The sequence below is a fragment of the Taudactylus pleione genome, unplaced genomic scaffold (assembly GCF_031769625.1).
Source record: "Taudactylus pleione unplaced genomic scaffold, aTauple2 ptg000016l, whole genome shotgun sequence".
NCBI lineage: Eukaryota > Metazoa > Chordata > Amphibia > Anura > Myobatrachidae > Taudactylus > Taudactylus pleione.
In genome coordinates this window covers 14,827,553-14,842,148 of record NW_028284418.1, presented here as the reverse complement: position 1 = coordinate 14,842,148, position 14,596 = coordinate 14,827,553, and the positions used below count along the sequence as shown (strand labels likewise).

Sequence of the window (14,596 nt, the reverse complement as noted above, 5' to 3'; positions counted from 1 at the left end):
GATCTAAATGTATAGGTGCCAAGCAAATAGTTACAGAGTTTAGTACCACAGTATACAATGTATAAGAAAGCATTGCGGCCTTTTTATAGTACAATTAGCTTATATTACCCACAGCATGTATTGGCAAAATGATATTACACAGACTGCAGATGTGGTATATAATTATACAGTAGGTATGTACCAAAATCTACTTTCTAGTGCACAGTGTGAAGGCGTTATCTGCAGTGCAGCACAAAAGACACATATTGCTCCGTCATTGGAGTCCCTTTTTGCTCTGTATGACTGGCACTGTGGTAACAGAGACACTAGAACTCTGCGCTATGTGCACTGGAAATTGAAGTGAAGAGGAAGATTTCATGTACTGTAGTAAGCAGATAGACTGCAACACCTATTCCCCCGCCTATGTCCTGTCAGTGTCCGTTTGCTCAAAGAGACTTCAGTCCAATCAAATGTAGAGCGTTTTCTCACTCAGTTGTGAATAAAGCGTCTGCCAATGAAGCCGCCTGCTGGTTTGGATACATTTAGACTTCTACTAATATGATTATTGTGTTTGACTGGTTGAAGCTGTCATTTTGCAGTCACTATCCTGGCAATCGAACTGCAGATCATGACTTTACCCCCTGACCCTAATTAACAAACCTAAGACTATCATAGGATTCAGGTGGACCCTTGTTACACAGCCTGCCAAACCCTGATAGGTGACTCTAGGTGGGACTGTAATCCACTAATTTGGATGGTGTCCTTGTGGTGTGCTGGCCACATCTACTGAAGAACATATGCAAATGACTAACAATGTAAAAGTACTAGTATGAAGTGAATCTAGAGCACCACAAACAGCAGGTATGACATCCTACCATGAAATTTAGATATACAATATCAGCATTTCCCATTCCCCTTTGTACGCTGTATTTACTGCTTCAAATATGTATTTTGTTACATTTCAGCTATTCCTGTTGCCGTTAACACCTGTTTAGAAAAAATAGTGTCTGGAGGGGTTCAGATATCTGGGCTGCATGCCACCACAGCGCCCCGGCGCCAGCAGCAGCAAACTCCACCGACCCTGGAGAGCTTCGTTTTCACCCCTTACTTTGAAGATGAATGTCTACGAGACAACCATGACCTTCAGTCTCTTCTAGAGCAATGCACAGGTACTATTATATACCACAGTTACTCACAAACCCGGTGCCATGTAGGTCCAGAATGTTTGTTCCCATGAAGAAGTGTTTGCCACATCAGGTCTGCCTTATTTTTTCTACTCAGTGAAAACCCCACAGCACAGCTGTGTAGACAGATGTATGCATGCTATGCGTTCTAATGACAGTATTAATATGTTAATGGAGAGGAACACTTTTTCTTTAATAACATTGTTATTCACGTATATGGTGTGTTGTGTCTGAAATGAATAGGTCTAGTAATAAGGACTGTCTATCATTCCCTATCGTATAGATTAGGGAAGGGAGGGGAGATCCGCCAACTCAAACTACTGTGTTTTCATCCTTACTAAGGGGTACGTGGGGGGCGAGTCGCCATTGCAACTGCATGGAAACACCTGCAGCGGCACAGCAACTCTCGGCCCGATCTGTACTTGTCCTAAGTGTGGTAAATGGCCGCACATACTCGTGCCGTGAGCCAACTTGTGGGTAGCAGGATTGACCTCAATTGTAGTTTAGACACTTTATGCTAATGCCGTGGCTGATATAATTAATACTGAGATGCCCACTTGCAGCTTCTTGTGAGGGTGCATTTCCCTCTGGCTGCGTCTTTAGATGCGCCATGGCTATACCATCAGATGCACCATCAAAACTTGACCAGCTCTATGGCAGGTGCAGTTTCATCCTCTGAACATGACCTCCTCTGTGCGTCTTTGTACCCAGTCACTTACAGCAGCTCGCCCGCATCTGCTCTGCCACCCACAGAACATACTGTACATCCCATTCTGTTCTACGTCTCTGAGCATTAACAATCTGGAAACATGCTCAGTGCGACACATGCGCAGACTTAAAACATCGGCCAACTACGTGCGCCATCAATGCTGCATCCAAATGTGAATCAGGCCCTAAAACAACAAAAATCTGCGAAAAATAAACAATAAATGTGTATAAAAGTGTATTCTTATGCTACAAACTTCCATTGTGTTATCTTGCAGATAAGATTTATGAATTAGAGTCGAAAGTAGCGCAACATGGATTAAAGATCGGTATTCCAAGCACCAAGTCTTCCAGAAAGACCAAAAAGGACCATAGGCCTAGTAATTCCACAGACCACGGCCTTCTACATGTCCTCACTGAGATCTGCAACCTCGAGCTGAATGGCAACCTGCATTCAGAACTGGAGGAAACTCTGATGCAGAAGGACAATCAGCTTCGAGATGACCCTCTTCTGAATGGGTTGCTCTATTCTCCTAATCTGAAAACATGTCTAGATACAGTCTTGGAGAACAGCAATGCAAAAAAAATGAAGATTATTGAAGTAAGTACCTTAACATCACTATGAAGAATGTTCATGTAATTGTTGCCAAACTGTGAATAAAATTTCTGGATATGTTGCGCAGGAGTTATTTATTAAACAAATAACTTTTCGTTCAGTGCTCTTCTCAGTGCAGCCTTTTTTACCTGTGGGTGACCCTCAATACAACCATACAACAACAAAAAACTGAAGGATAGTGAAAACAACGACGCTCTGAGACCCACAAATAAAAAATCAAATCATAATGTCCATAAGTGAATATACAGTATACTTCAAGGTCAATTTGTGTAAATTTGTTGGTCAACAACGTCTTAAATGTCCTTTCCAAATGTTATATTCTTCTGATAAGGAGTATTTATGTCTGGTGTAATATAATTTGTAACAATACACTAAAACTTTCATCCTACATTTACAAGATAGGATATATCAAAATTAAATGTGACTTTTTTTGGAAACTGTATACACGCCATACATCTCTAAAAATGTTTTGGTTTGTCGTACAGGCACTGTCTGGAAATGGTAGCTTGTCTTCTTGTGTTCTAAGTCTGCTGAACACCCAGCCAATGCTTCAGGTAGACTACATTGCCACTGACCAGACTTTAAAAATACTATCAACATTGGAGGACAATCTAAAAGAAATTGGGGTTTCTGTGGAGCAGTGGGACCCATTGATGCCACCTCCTAGCAATTTAAGTGGTGCCGATTTGCTGGTGTGTAACAGTTCAGCTCATCTGCTAAGGGATCCAAGACAGGTTCTCGTAAATATGGCAGCAACTGTGAAAGAAGGAGGATTTGTTTTGCTTCATACTCTTCTTAAAGGAGACACTCTTGGAGAAACCATAGCCTTTCTGAGGACACAAAACCTCCAGGAAAAAGATGGTCTCCTGTCCCAGGTATGACACTCTTTCTGTTATAATGATGTGTACTGTATATGCCCTGTAAAATTATTAATTGCTAAATTACTAACAATATTTAATCTATATATTTTATGGTGCAACACAACATAATGATAATATAAAGAAGGATTATAAGTCATTTCCTTACACTATTAAAGTGCACACCACATGCCAACCATCACATAATTTAGCCAAGTTGTCCATTTGCCTAAACACTCTGCCCACATTTATCTATGGCAATGTCCCCAAGCTGGGAAACCACATCCATTGTGTGTGCCATGTATCAGTTCTTATTGGTGGCATGACACCCACATAAAGACACAGCAAGGACTTCCATATTCTTTGTACAGCCTATTCAGTGAGAGGGCAGCCATTTTCTTCATCATACATTGTTCATTGCGAGCTACCATCCTACCCATATGAATACGGTCCTGTACCATTGTGACATTAGCGATATTCATACAACTATACAGAATCTGAGAATGCTAATACTACAGCTTGTGATTTCACCAATAACTGTAGGTGATCATTTAGCTGCATTATAATGCAAAGCTGGCTGTTATCTGCATATTAATCTATGTAGCATGGACAAGTCAGTATAATTTTAATACAATTCTAAGCAAACAATTGATTGAATCATATACAGAAGACTGGCCTGAATGTTAGTTTTGTGACTGTAAATCAGTAAGCACTTTAGCTATAGTTATCTAGTTATTTAAATTGGAGCTACAAAGCCTATTTTCTGGGACATAAGGGCTGATTCAGAGCTATACTAATCTCTGTGCACGGACACAAATGGCGACTTCTTGCATACAGCACATGCACTTTTTTGCATATGTTCGCTATACGGAACTCGGATGGATCTGTCTTTCCATGAAATAGAGCCTTTCGGGGCAGCAAGAATGCGAGCGCATGAATGGTCCTGGCTTGTGGGAATGCCACGGGAGCATTGTGGGTTTGTATTAAAACTCCATGTGTGATTCTGAGTCATGTGTGTGGGGAAGTGAAGCCTGTATCTGGCAGATCTCATGCACCTAGCATGGGCATAGCATATAATGCTCCTGTGGCTAATGATCTAAAGCTGAAGATGGCATATAACTGTAATGTTTCCAGCAGCCTTTTATTATGTATAGCTCCACGCATCACACATAGGTGTTACATTATTACTAGCAGATATGAAATCTTTCATTGAAACACATTCAGAATATGGCAGAAGAGATAAGGGTGGCGTAATCAGAAGAGCACACAAAGGGGCTTTATATAATAAATAACCAAAGCAACCGTTCATATATGGATTTTCTTTTATACATGATATAACTGGCATCTGATTGCTGTTCTTTGCGCCATATATAAAAATAAAAAGTTCCATAGCATATCTGCCTGTAGCAAAGCATACTTACTGTAGATGTCTGTTTTCTTATCACTGACCAGGCAGAGTGGGAGAAGTTGTTTGACAGTGCCTCCATGGACCTGGTTGCTTTGAAAAAATCCTTCTATAGCTCTGTCATATTCTTATGTCGTCGACGTATCCCTGTGAAGACGCCAATTTTTCTATCAGTTGAGGACATGGACTGCACTTGGGTGGAATCACTGAAGGTACAGCATTTCATGGTGATCAGAAATTCAGTCTTGCTGGGGTATCTAAGTAATGATTCTTTATTATCATAAATGTCATGATTGTTTTACACAGAATGCTATGGCAGACACGACAGATCACCATATTTGGGTCACAGCCATGAAGCAAGCGAATTCTGGTATTGTCGGGATGTTAAACTGTCTGCGCCAGGAGCCTGGAGGGCACAGAATCAGGTAGGACAAACAGAAGATACATATCACAAGTAATGCTGGGTACACAGTTAGCAACCTGCCAATGCAACACCTGATGGTGCCAATGAGCGATATATCAGGTGGTCGGTACACGATCCTGTGAACGACCTTCCGATATATTGTTCACCGCCACAATTGACCTTGCTGGCATCAGTAACTGGGTTGCTCCATCGGCCGTGCCTGTAGGTCAATGGAACAACCCCGACGAACGACCCATAAGAGCTCACAGAGGCACGTATTCAATTAAGGAGCGAAAAGTCCATGCTGGACTTTCCCTCCACATCGGAGCTTTTCTGGGGATAAAGTTTCAGGCGCGTGCCCGCTTTATCCCCATATTCAATTTAAAATGAGCTAAAACGGGACCTGGCGAATTGGGATCTACCAAGAAAAATGGGAATTTTCAGGAAATAATTGTAGAACCCCCCATAAAGATGTCCAGACATGGGGGATCTCTATGGGTACCCCTTTTTTTGCCTGCAGAAGAAAGTCGGGTTTTTAAATAGCCGCGGAAGGTGTTTTTTTCCCGACATTGAAGAAGTGATGCAGAAGAGCACTTTTTTTATTTTTTTAAGTGGTCCCATCAAATTTGGGGTACATGAAAATGGGTGCTAGCATATTTTTAAATCCCTAAAGTTATTTTTAATAGATTCTGCAATAATGCACCTGTCGCTAATAGCCCATTTTAGAAAACACCTGCGCATACTTACAGAACACCCCTGCACCTATTTCCCTATTTTTAAACACTGTTTGCCCTTTTTTTTTTTTTTTTCACCACAAATTTTTAAATAAATTTTTTGGGGTGTCCTTTTTTTTTTTTTACTTTTTTTGACACAGTTTATTTTTAAATGACATTCCCAGGGGTATTGCAGGCTATTTGTTTTAAGCCTGCACCCCTAAACCCAAATTCTGCACTTTTTTTCACCATGTAAAACATGGTGAAAAGTTATCCCCGTTTTTTTTCAAAGACTTTTCGAACCTGCGAAAAGTCTTTGAAATTGAATGCAGGGATAATTGAAATAGGCGAAAATGATGTCATCGGTGAAAAGTTAACCCCGATTCCGACTTTTCCCAGCCTAATTGAATACCCCCCATAGTGTCCGATATGTCGGCCAGATCCACAGGATCGGACGACATACCGTCTAGTGTGTACCTAGCCTAAGAAATGGTGCACAGACAAACGGTCAAACAAATGTTACTCATGAAGAGGTAAACACTAAGAGAAGTAGCACGATAAGCAGAACTAAACAGAAAAATAAAAGTATATAAAAGAGCTACAAGTGGCAATAGGACTCACAAGGTTTATAGTCAAGTATTTTTTTCTTGCCTCCACTACTTCTTGTGTGTAAGGCTAACATAACAAGGGCACTTCCTAAGCTAAGTATTATATGTAGGGATTTGCTCTGACCCCCGTGTTTTGGTTTTGGTTTCAAATCAGTATCTCCTTTGTGTTTTGGATCTGGATTTGGTTTGGGCAAAACCACCCTTGTGCGTTTTGGTTTTGGATCTGTATTTTTTTCTACAGTATTATTAACCTCAATACCATTTATTTCCACTCGTTTCAAGTCAATTTTGACCACCTCACAGCTCACAATATTGTTTTCATCCAGTTTAGGCCTATAATTTGCACCAAGCTTGCTGGCTGACTAAGCTAAATGGCAGCAGTGGGTGGCACAAACACGCGGGGCATGCAGGAGATGCTGTCTGTGGCAGCACAAAAACGGATGCTCTGAACAGGAAGGGGGCAGAGGGTTTTTAAAAACTGGTACTAAACATCGCTTATCATTGTGCTTCTGGGATTATGGATGGGAAGGCTAGGAGGGGAGAAGAGAGAACATCTCCAAAAACCATCACAAAATAGCCTTTCCATTTGGTGTTTGAGTTGCATCTGACCAAACATGGCTGTTATGATCAAGGAAAACCTATTTGTGATTTTAGAAGAAATAAATACAGTATGAAACTAGTAAAAAAAAGTAAGCATCAAAGCAGCGGCACAAAAGCACAGCAGTTTAAAAAAATATAGGACATCTATTAAACTTTTGCAACACAGCAGTGGCAGACAGGATGGCAGTTTCATAAACTATAAAATTAAAAATTTCAGGCAGTAATGCCCCAAGCAGCACATAATGCAAAGAAAAGAGGTGCAAGATGGAATTGTCCTTGTGCCCTTCCACCCACCCTCATGTTGTATATAGGACATGCACAGATTAACAAACCAATCACTTCAGCCACAGGAACTGCCAATTGTGGCTGAAATGATTGGTTTGTTTGGGCCCCCACAAAGCAACCTACCAATGGGCAGCTGACATTGCTGTCAATGATCTCTCCATGCACAAATGCTGTTGCCATCATCATCTGATTCCTCACCCTCATCATTGTGTACATCATCTTCACACAATATTCATTTGTCCTCGCTGGAATCCACCATTACAGCCTCTGGTGCCTCTGTAATTTTTGGATGTAATTGGCTGTAAAGGTCTTCCTCATAGAATTTGTAGTTCATTTTGATGAACATCATCTTTTCCACATTTTGAAGAAGTAGCCTCCTACGCCGATTCCTGACAAGGTTCACGGCTGTGCTGAAAACTCTTTCTGAGTACACACTAGAGGGTGTAAAGCAAAGCCAGTTTGTGCAAGGGCCTCCAGATTGCCTTTTTTACTGCCATTAGTCAAACGGACTGTCTAACATGCCTATTTGGTATTCTTTGAGTGGTGACCATATCAGATGGAGTCACGGTAGTGGTCTCAATTGTAAGCAATTCTTTTAGACCCGACCAGATATCAAAACTTGGTTGTGTTGACCCATCTGCATCACCAGTGGGTCTTTTTTTTGGGAAAGTTTAGTTTTTCCTGGCAGCTGCACTTAGTGGAGAAACTGAAGGAGGAGCCATCACTGCATCACGTGTTGCTTGCGCTGACAGTTTGCTTACCAACAGCTCTTTGTATCTCTTCAGATCTGTGTCCGTTTGGAAGAAAGACAACGTATGACTTAAACCTAGGGTCGAACGCAGTCGCCAAAATGTATTGCTCTGATTGGAAGATCCTGACAACCCTTGGATCCTGGCGTAACGAATAAAGGACTTGATCTACAAGTCCGACATGCTTAGTGGAATCGCTTTGTTTCAGCTCCTTCAGTTTCTCAAGCTGCTTTTCCAACAGTAAAATGAGGGGAATCACCTGACTAAAGTGGCAGTGTTTGAACCCACTTCACAGGTTACTACTTCGAAGGGTTTCAGCACTCTGCACAACATGGAAAGTATTTTCCACTGAGCTTGAGTAAGGTACAGTCCCCCTCTTCTTCCTATGTCATACTTCGTTGTGTAGCTTTGGATGGCTTTCTGCTGTTCCTCCATCTGCTCAAGAATATAAAGGGTGGAGTTCCACCCCATAACTACTTCTTGCCTCAGCTGGTGACAGGGCAAATTCAACATTTCTTGTAGGTGCTGCAAACTTCTACATGCTCCTGCTGAATGGCGAAAATGCCCAGAAATGTTGTGGGCCACAGAGAGCATCTCCTGCACGACCCTGTCATTTTTTAAACAATTTTGCACCACCAGCATAGATGTTATGGCGTCAGTGATCCTCTGTGTAACTTGGTGACTGCTGTCATACTTGCTCTCTCTTGGAAAAGATTGTTTAACAGTCAATTGTTTTTTTAGAATTACTACTAGTAGTCTTGCTGGTTCCCTTCTGGGATGAAGATCCACTCCCAGCAGCAGCAGACGTAGTGCTCAAGGATTCTTCTGAGGAATCCAGGATAAGGGAGGACTGAGTTAGCCTTATCAAATTGGATGCAGGACTACTTCCGATCATGACTGAGGATATTGTTGACGAAGGTGTTGGTGGTGAAGATGCCAGGTGCTTGGATCTAGCAGAGAGAAGGGAGCTAGCTGATGCTGGACTGCTTGTTGTTACTTGTTTAGACAAAGTTTCTGAATTCTGCATGACAATGGGTACAGATGGTTTGACAATTGTTGTCTGGATTTGGGTAGTAATTATTCCACACATAAGAAGTGGATTTTTTTGTTTTATGCCCAGGCATGGCAATGGGCTTTTCATTATCATGGGCAACAACTGTTTCCACTGGGGCCTGATTTACACAAACAACATCCTCATCATCAGCATCCTCATCATCAACATCCTTATTAGCATCAGCTACACAAATATCCTCCTCATCCAGGTGCACTTCCACAGAAGCATCCTGAATTTCTATGTCAGCATGTTGACTTGTGCTGCTTATCCCCATATTTGCAGAGGATGCACAAGTTGTGGAAGGAGGCTATTCTTCGAGTACAGTTTTGGAAAGGTCAGGCTCACACATGGCATCAGCCGACACACTTAGACTCTCCTCAGGGATTTGTAACATTTCTGAGTGTACAGTTGGTTCCTGTGTCTTAACGATTTACATTTTTTTTAAACATCTACAGGGAGAAGGGCTTGCATCATCATAAGAGGCAGAACTGCCAGTCATAAATAAAGGCCAAGGCCTTAGCTTTTCCTTCCCACTTTGTGTGGTGAAAGGCATATTGCCAATTTTATGTCTTTCTGCAGCTAACTTTTCCTTTGATGCTTTATTCTTTACCAATGTAAAAGATTGGTTATTTGATTTTAGATGCCCTGACTTAAGCCCTGTATGCCCTTGGGCATCAGCTTTAGTAGATGACGTAGACAGACTAGTATCATCATCACTGGTGGCACTGTCAGCAACTCCAGCCCTAGTATGTGGTTCCTGCTCTCTTCTCAACTGATCGTTCTCCATATCAACAAACACGTATGAAGTGGGGTATAGCACACACGTCAATGTGTACCAATTCTAAATATTACACCGTGGTATCAATGACCTACAGTGTCACAATATTTTTTATGAATAAGAAAATAACACACTGCGCTACCACTTACAGTGTCACAAGATTTTTTATGAATAAGAAAGAATACACCGCGCTACCACCTAGTGTCACGAGATTTTTTATGCGTAAAACACTGCACTAACACTTAGTGTCACAAGACTTTTTATGAATAAGAATAACACACTGTGCTACCACTTACAGTGTCACAAGATTTTTTATGAGTAAAACACTGCGCTACCACTTAGTGTCACAAGGTTTTTTATGAATAAGAAAATAACACACTGCGCTACCACTTACAGTGTCACAAGATTTTTTATGAATAAGAAAGAATACACCGCGCTACCACCTAGTGTCATGAGATTTTTTATGCGTAAAACACTGCACTAACACTTAGTGTCACAAGAGTTTTATGAATAAGAATAACACACTGTGCTACCACTTACAGTGTCACAAGATTTTTTATGAGTAAAACACTGTGCTACCACTTAGTGTCACAAGGTTTTTTATGAATAAGAAAGAATACACTGTGCTACCACCTAGTGTCACGAGATTTCTTTATGAGTAAAACACTGCACTACCACTTAGTGTCACAAGATTTTTTATAAATAAGAATAACACACTGCGCTACCACTTACATTGTTACAAGATTTTTTTATGAATAAGAATAACACAATGCGGTTTGACTTATAGTGTCACAATACGTGGATGGTAAACTGCGGTCTGGCCGGCAGTGTCACCGAACAATAATAGCGTAGCTAGCACGCACAATGATAATTATTATTTTTAAATAACTTTTTATTTTTTTTTAAACTGGGGAAGAGCACCTCTGGATTGATAGAGCACTCCTAGATGACATAGCACCCCTTTATGTACTGCAGCCCTAGCCCCTTGTTGGACAGGGCAACACATCAGTACCCCTCTATGTACTGCAGCCCCAGGCCTTTTATGGACAACACAGCAGCAGCCCTTTATGTACTGCAGCCCATTGATTGACAGGACAGCAGTGACACAGCAGCACCCCCCCCCCTTTATGTACTGTGGCCCCAGCCCCTTAATGGACAACACAGCAGCAGCCCTGTATGTACTGCAGCCACCCCAGCCCCTTGATTGACGGGACAACAGTGATACAGCAGCACCCCCCCTTTATGTACTGTAGCCCCAGCCCGACAACACTGCTTCCTTGAACAGACAGAGCAGCACAGAGCATGTCTGTTGTGTACACTATCCACAGCTGAAGTGAAAATGGTGCAGATCACCTGGACTCAAGAATCCGACAGCGGGAGGATGACGTTTTGCCTCATTTTGGATTCCGAGTTAAGCGGGAAAACCCTAGCCGGACTTGGATCCTACTCGGATCCACTATGTTCGGGTGGGTTCGGTTCTCGGAGAACCGGACCCGCTCATCTCTAATTATATGGTATGCAAATCTTTACATATACATTTATTAATGTTACAAGATGCTCTTTCAATTCAAACTTAAAGTATTTTTAGTTTGGGGCCCTTTAAAATGTGTTGTCAAATAAACACACTATTGCCAACATACAACTGTTTGACTGAATGTCTCATTAAATAAAGTAATTATTACGACTTACAGCTGAAGAAATAATTGCATCCTTCCATTCTAATTCCAGGTGCATCTTTAATGCTGATGTTAATTCTTATGATGTTTCTGATAATGAGCTTCAACAGCTGCAGCATAAGGATCTGGTGATGAATGTCTACCAGGGAGGAGAGTGGGGAGCTTTCCGTCACATCTCCTTTCATAGGGGTAAGTGAATAACAATCTATTCAAGTGCTTTGTGCCATTAATTGTAAACACTTATGGTGAGTTTGTGAAGAGCGATCTCAAGTGCCTCTGTCATTGGCTGAATAAGGAAAGTGAATATGTCATGTGTTGTGTAGGAGTGTTATATTCATTTCAAAGCAATTGTTAGTCTTGTGAGGTCAATAAGGGAATGAAGAAGCACATAGATGCCGAATTGCAGGAGATACAAATGTCAACAGGCCCATCTACTCTTAGGTACCTACCTTTTGTGTCGCATGTGATCTGTAGATCTGTAACAGTATTTCAAACAATGTAATATATTACAGTGTGATACCATATAATTGCAGGTCCTTTGCTAGCAAATAGAAAGTTTAATTATATAATTGTCCTGGAGTATTACATTTGTTTGTTTTTATTGCAAGTAGAATATCGATTGTACTTAATAGAAACCTCAGACATAGGGTTCAATTCAATTAGACACGAGGTGAGCTGCCGATGTAACAGCGTGGAAACACTCCCGACAGCTACGCTCTGTACACAGACACAAATCCACAAGTCCGGCAGTACCATAAGTGCGGCATGTAGCCTTACTTACTAGCAGCCGGCGAGTATTTGGTGTATAATTGAATTGATCCCTTATAACTTAACTGACTGCTAATTACATGACTTCTCTCATATAGAGCATACTGCTGTAAATATGTACTAAAACTATAGTAAGCAATCAGCAGTTATATATTAGGATTGGGTAAGGGATGCCGATGGTCCGAATACTGACAGCTAATTACCTGGCTTCTCTCATATAGAGCATACTGCTGCAAATATGTACTAATATGTACTAAAACTATAGTAAGCAATCAGCAGTTATATATTAGGGTTGGGTAGGGGATGCTGATGATCCGAATACTGACAGCTGCATATCAACAGGTTTCTGTAAGTATTATAACCCTTACCCTCCCCCTAACCCTCCCATCCTGCAGCCTAACCCTCCCATCCTGCAGCCTAACCCTAACCCTCGCATCCTGCAGCCTAACCCTCCCACCCTGCAGCCTAACCCTAACTCTCCCACCCTGTAGCCTAAGCCTGACCCACCCATCCTGCAGCCTAACCCTAACCCTCCCATTCTGCAGCCTAACCCTCCCACCCTGCAGCCTAAGCCTGACCCACCCATTCTGCAGCCTAACCCTCCCATCCTGCAGCCTAACCCTCCTCCTAGTGCCTAACCCTAACCCTCCCATCCTGCAGCCTAACCCTCCCAGTCTGCAGCCTAACCCTAACCCTCCCATCCTGCAGCCTAACCCTCCCATTCTGCAGCCTAACCCTAACCCTCCCATCCTGCAGCCTAACCCTAACCCCCCCATCCTGCAGCCTAACCCTCCCATTCTGCAGCCTAACCCTCCCATCCTGCAGCCTAACCCTAACCCTCCCTTCCTGCAGCCTAACCCTAACCCTCCCATCCTGCAGCCTAACCCTAACCCTCCCATCCTGCAGCCTAACCCTCCCATTCTGCAGCCTAACCCTAACCCTCCCATCCTGCAGCCTAACCCTAACCCTCCCATCCTGCAGCCTAACCCTCCCATCCTGCAGCCTAACCCTACCTTCCTGCAGCCTAACCCTCCCATCCTGCAGCCTAACCCTCCCATCCTGCAGCCTACCCCTAACCATCCCCTCCTGCAGCCTACCCCTAACCCTCCCTTCCTGCAGCCTAACACTATCTCCTACTAGTTCCTAACCCTAAACCTCCCCCTAGTACCGAACTCTAACCCTCCCCTTAACCCTAATGCTGGGTACACACTAGACTAGTGTGTATGCACTATGCGCGCTTCTATGCGCCGACATTGGGGTCTTCCCATCGGCTGTGCATGCATAGCCAAAAGAACGACCTAGCTGCCGACGCCAGGAGGGTGAACTATATATACCGGGCGGTTGTTCACTGGGTCGTGCAGTGTGTACTGACCGCCCAATATATTGTATCGTTATATCATCGGGAGTCACATTGCCTGGTCGCCTAGGATTTACCCAGCATAAGCCCTAACCCTAATACTTACCTCCGGGATCTGTCTGTATTCTGACAGCGAGATGCCGCTGTCGTTATTGTGATTGTCGGCATCCTGACTGTCGAGATGCTGACTACATCCCATATATTATTCCCATATATTATCTGTTTACACAGTATAAGGAAATGTCTAATTGATTGTTATGGTTTGGGTGCATTTTAGCACATTTTAGCAGTGTTGGTAAATAGCCTACATTGGCCCTCATTCAGAGCCGTACGCTCTGAGCAGAGCGCACGCTCTGCATGAGGGCCGGGCTCCTTTTTCATGGAGCGTCCTCCTGGACGCTCGTATAGCTGTGGGTCACCACCCACAGGCTATACGAGCGTGCATTTTGATGGCCGCGATGGTCGTGACCATCGCGACCATCGAAATTGCGAGCCGGAGCCTGCGGTTGAGGTTTTCAACCGCAAGCTCCGGAGTGATTTTGGCTCTATCAGAGCCAAAATCACTCCCACTGACATCACTAGTGATGTCAGTGGGCCGGCTTCTGACGGGAGGCGTTCCCGTGGGAACGCCCCCGTCAGGGAGGCACGCCCCCGGCACGCCCACCAAAGGGGGCGTGCTGTCAATCAACATTGACAGCACGCCCCCTTTGATCGGACACAACGAGCGAAGGAAAGTCCTTCGCTCGTCGTGTCTGGCGCATGCGCACGACGGAGCTCCCTCCGTCGTGCGCATGCTCAGTGCAGACCATCGACCCACTTGCGTGCGTACAGCCGCTCGCGAGTGGGTCTGAATCAGGCC

General features: G+C 43.2%; 1 protein-coding gene across 1 annotated transcript in view; it reads left to right on the top strand.

Moving 5' to 3' along the window:
* FASN (fatty acid synthase) overlaps nt 1-14,596 on the top strand; it is a 143,549-nt gene that overhangs the window by 95,443 nt on the left and 33,510 nt on the right. Inside the window, exons 21-26 of the mRNA XM_088474922.1 lie at nt 945-1,148; nt 2,147-2,469; nt 2,970-3,359; nt 4,794-4,958; nt 5,053-5,171; nt 11,665-11,801. Of these exons, the coding sequence (XP_088331048.1) occupies nt 945-1,148; nt 2,147-2,469; nt 2,970-3,359; nt 4,794-4,958; nt 5,053-5,171; nt 11,665-11,801 (1,338 nt within the window). The remainder of the gene's footprint in view (nt 1-944; nt 1,149-2,146; nt 2,470-2,969; nt 3,360-4,793; nt 4,959-5,052; nt 5,172-11,664; nt 11,802-14,596) is intronic.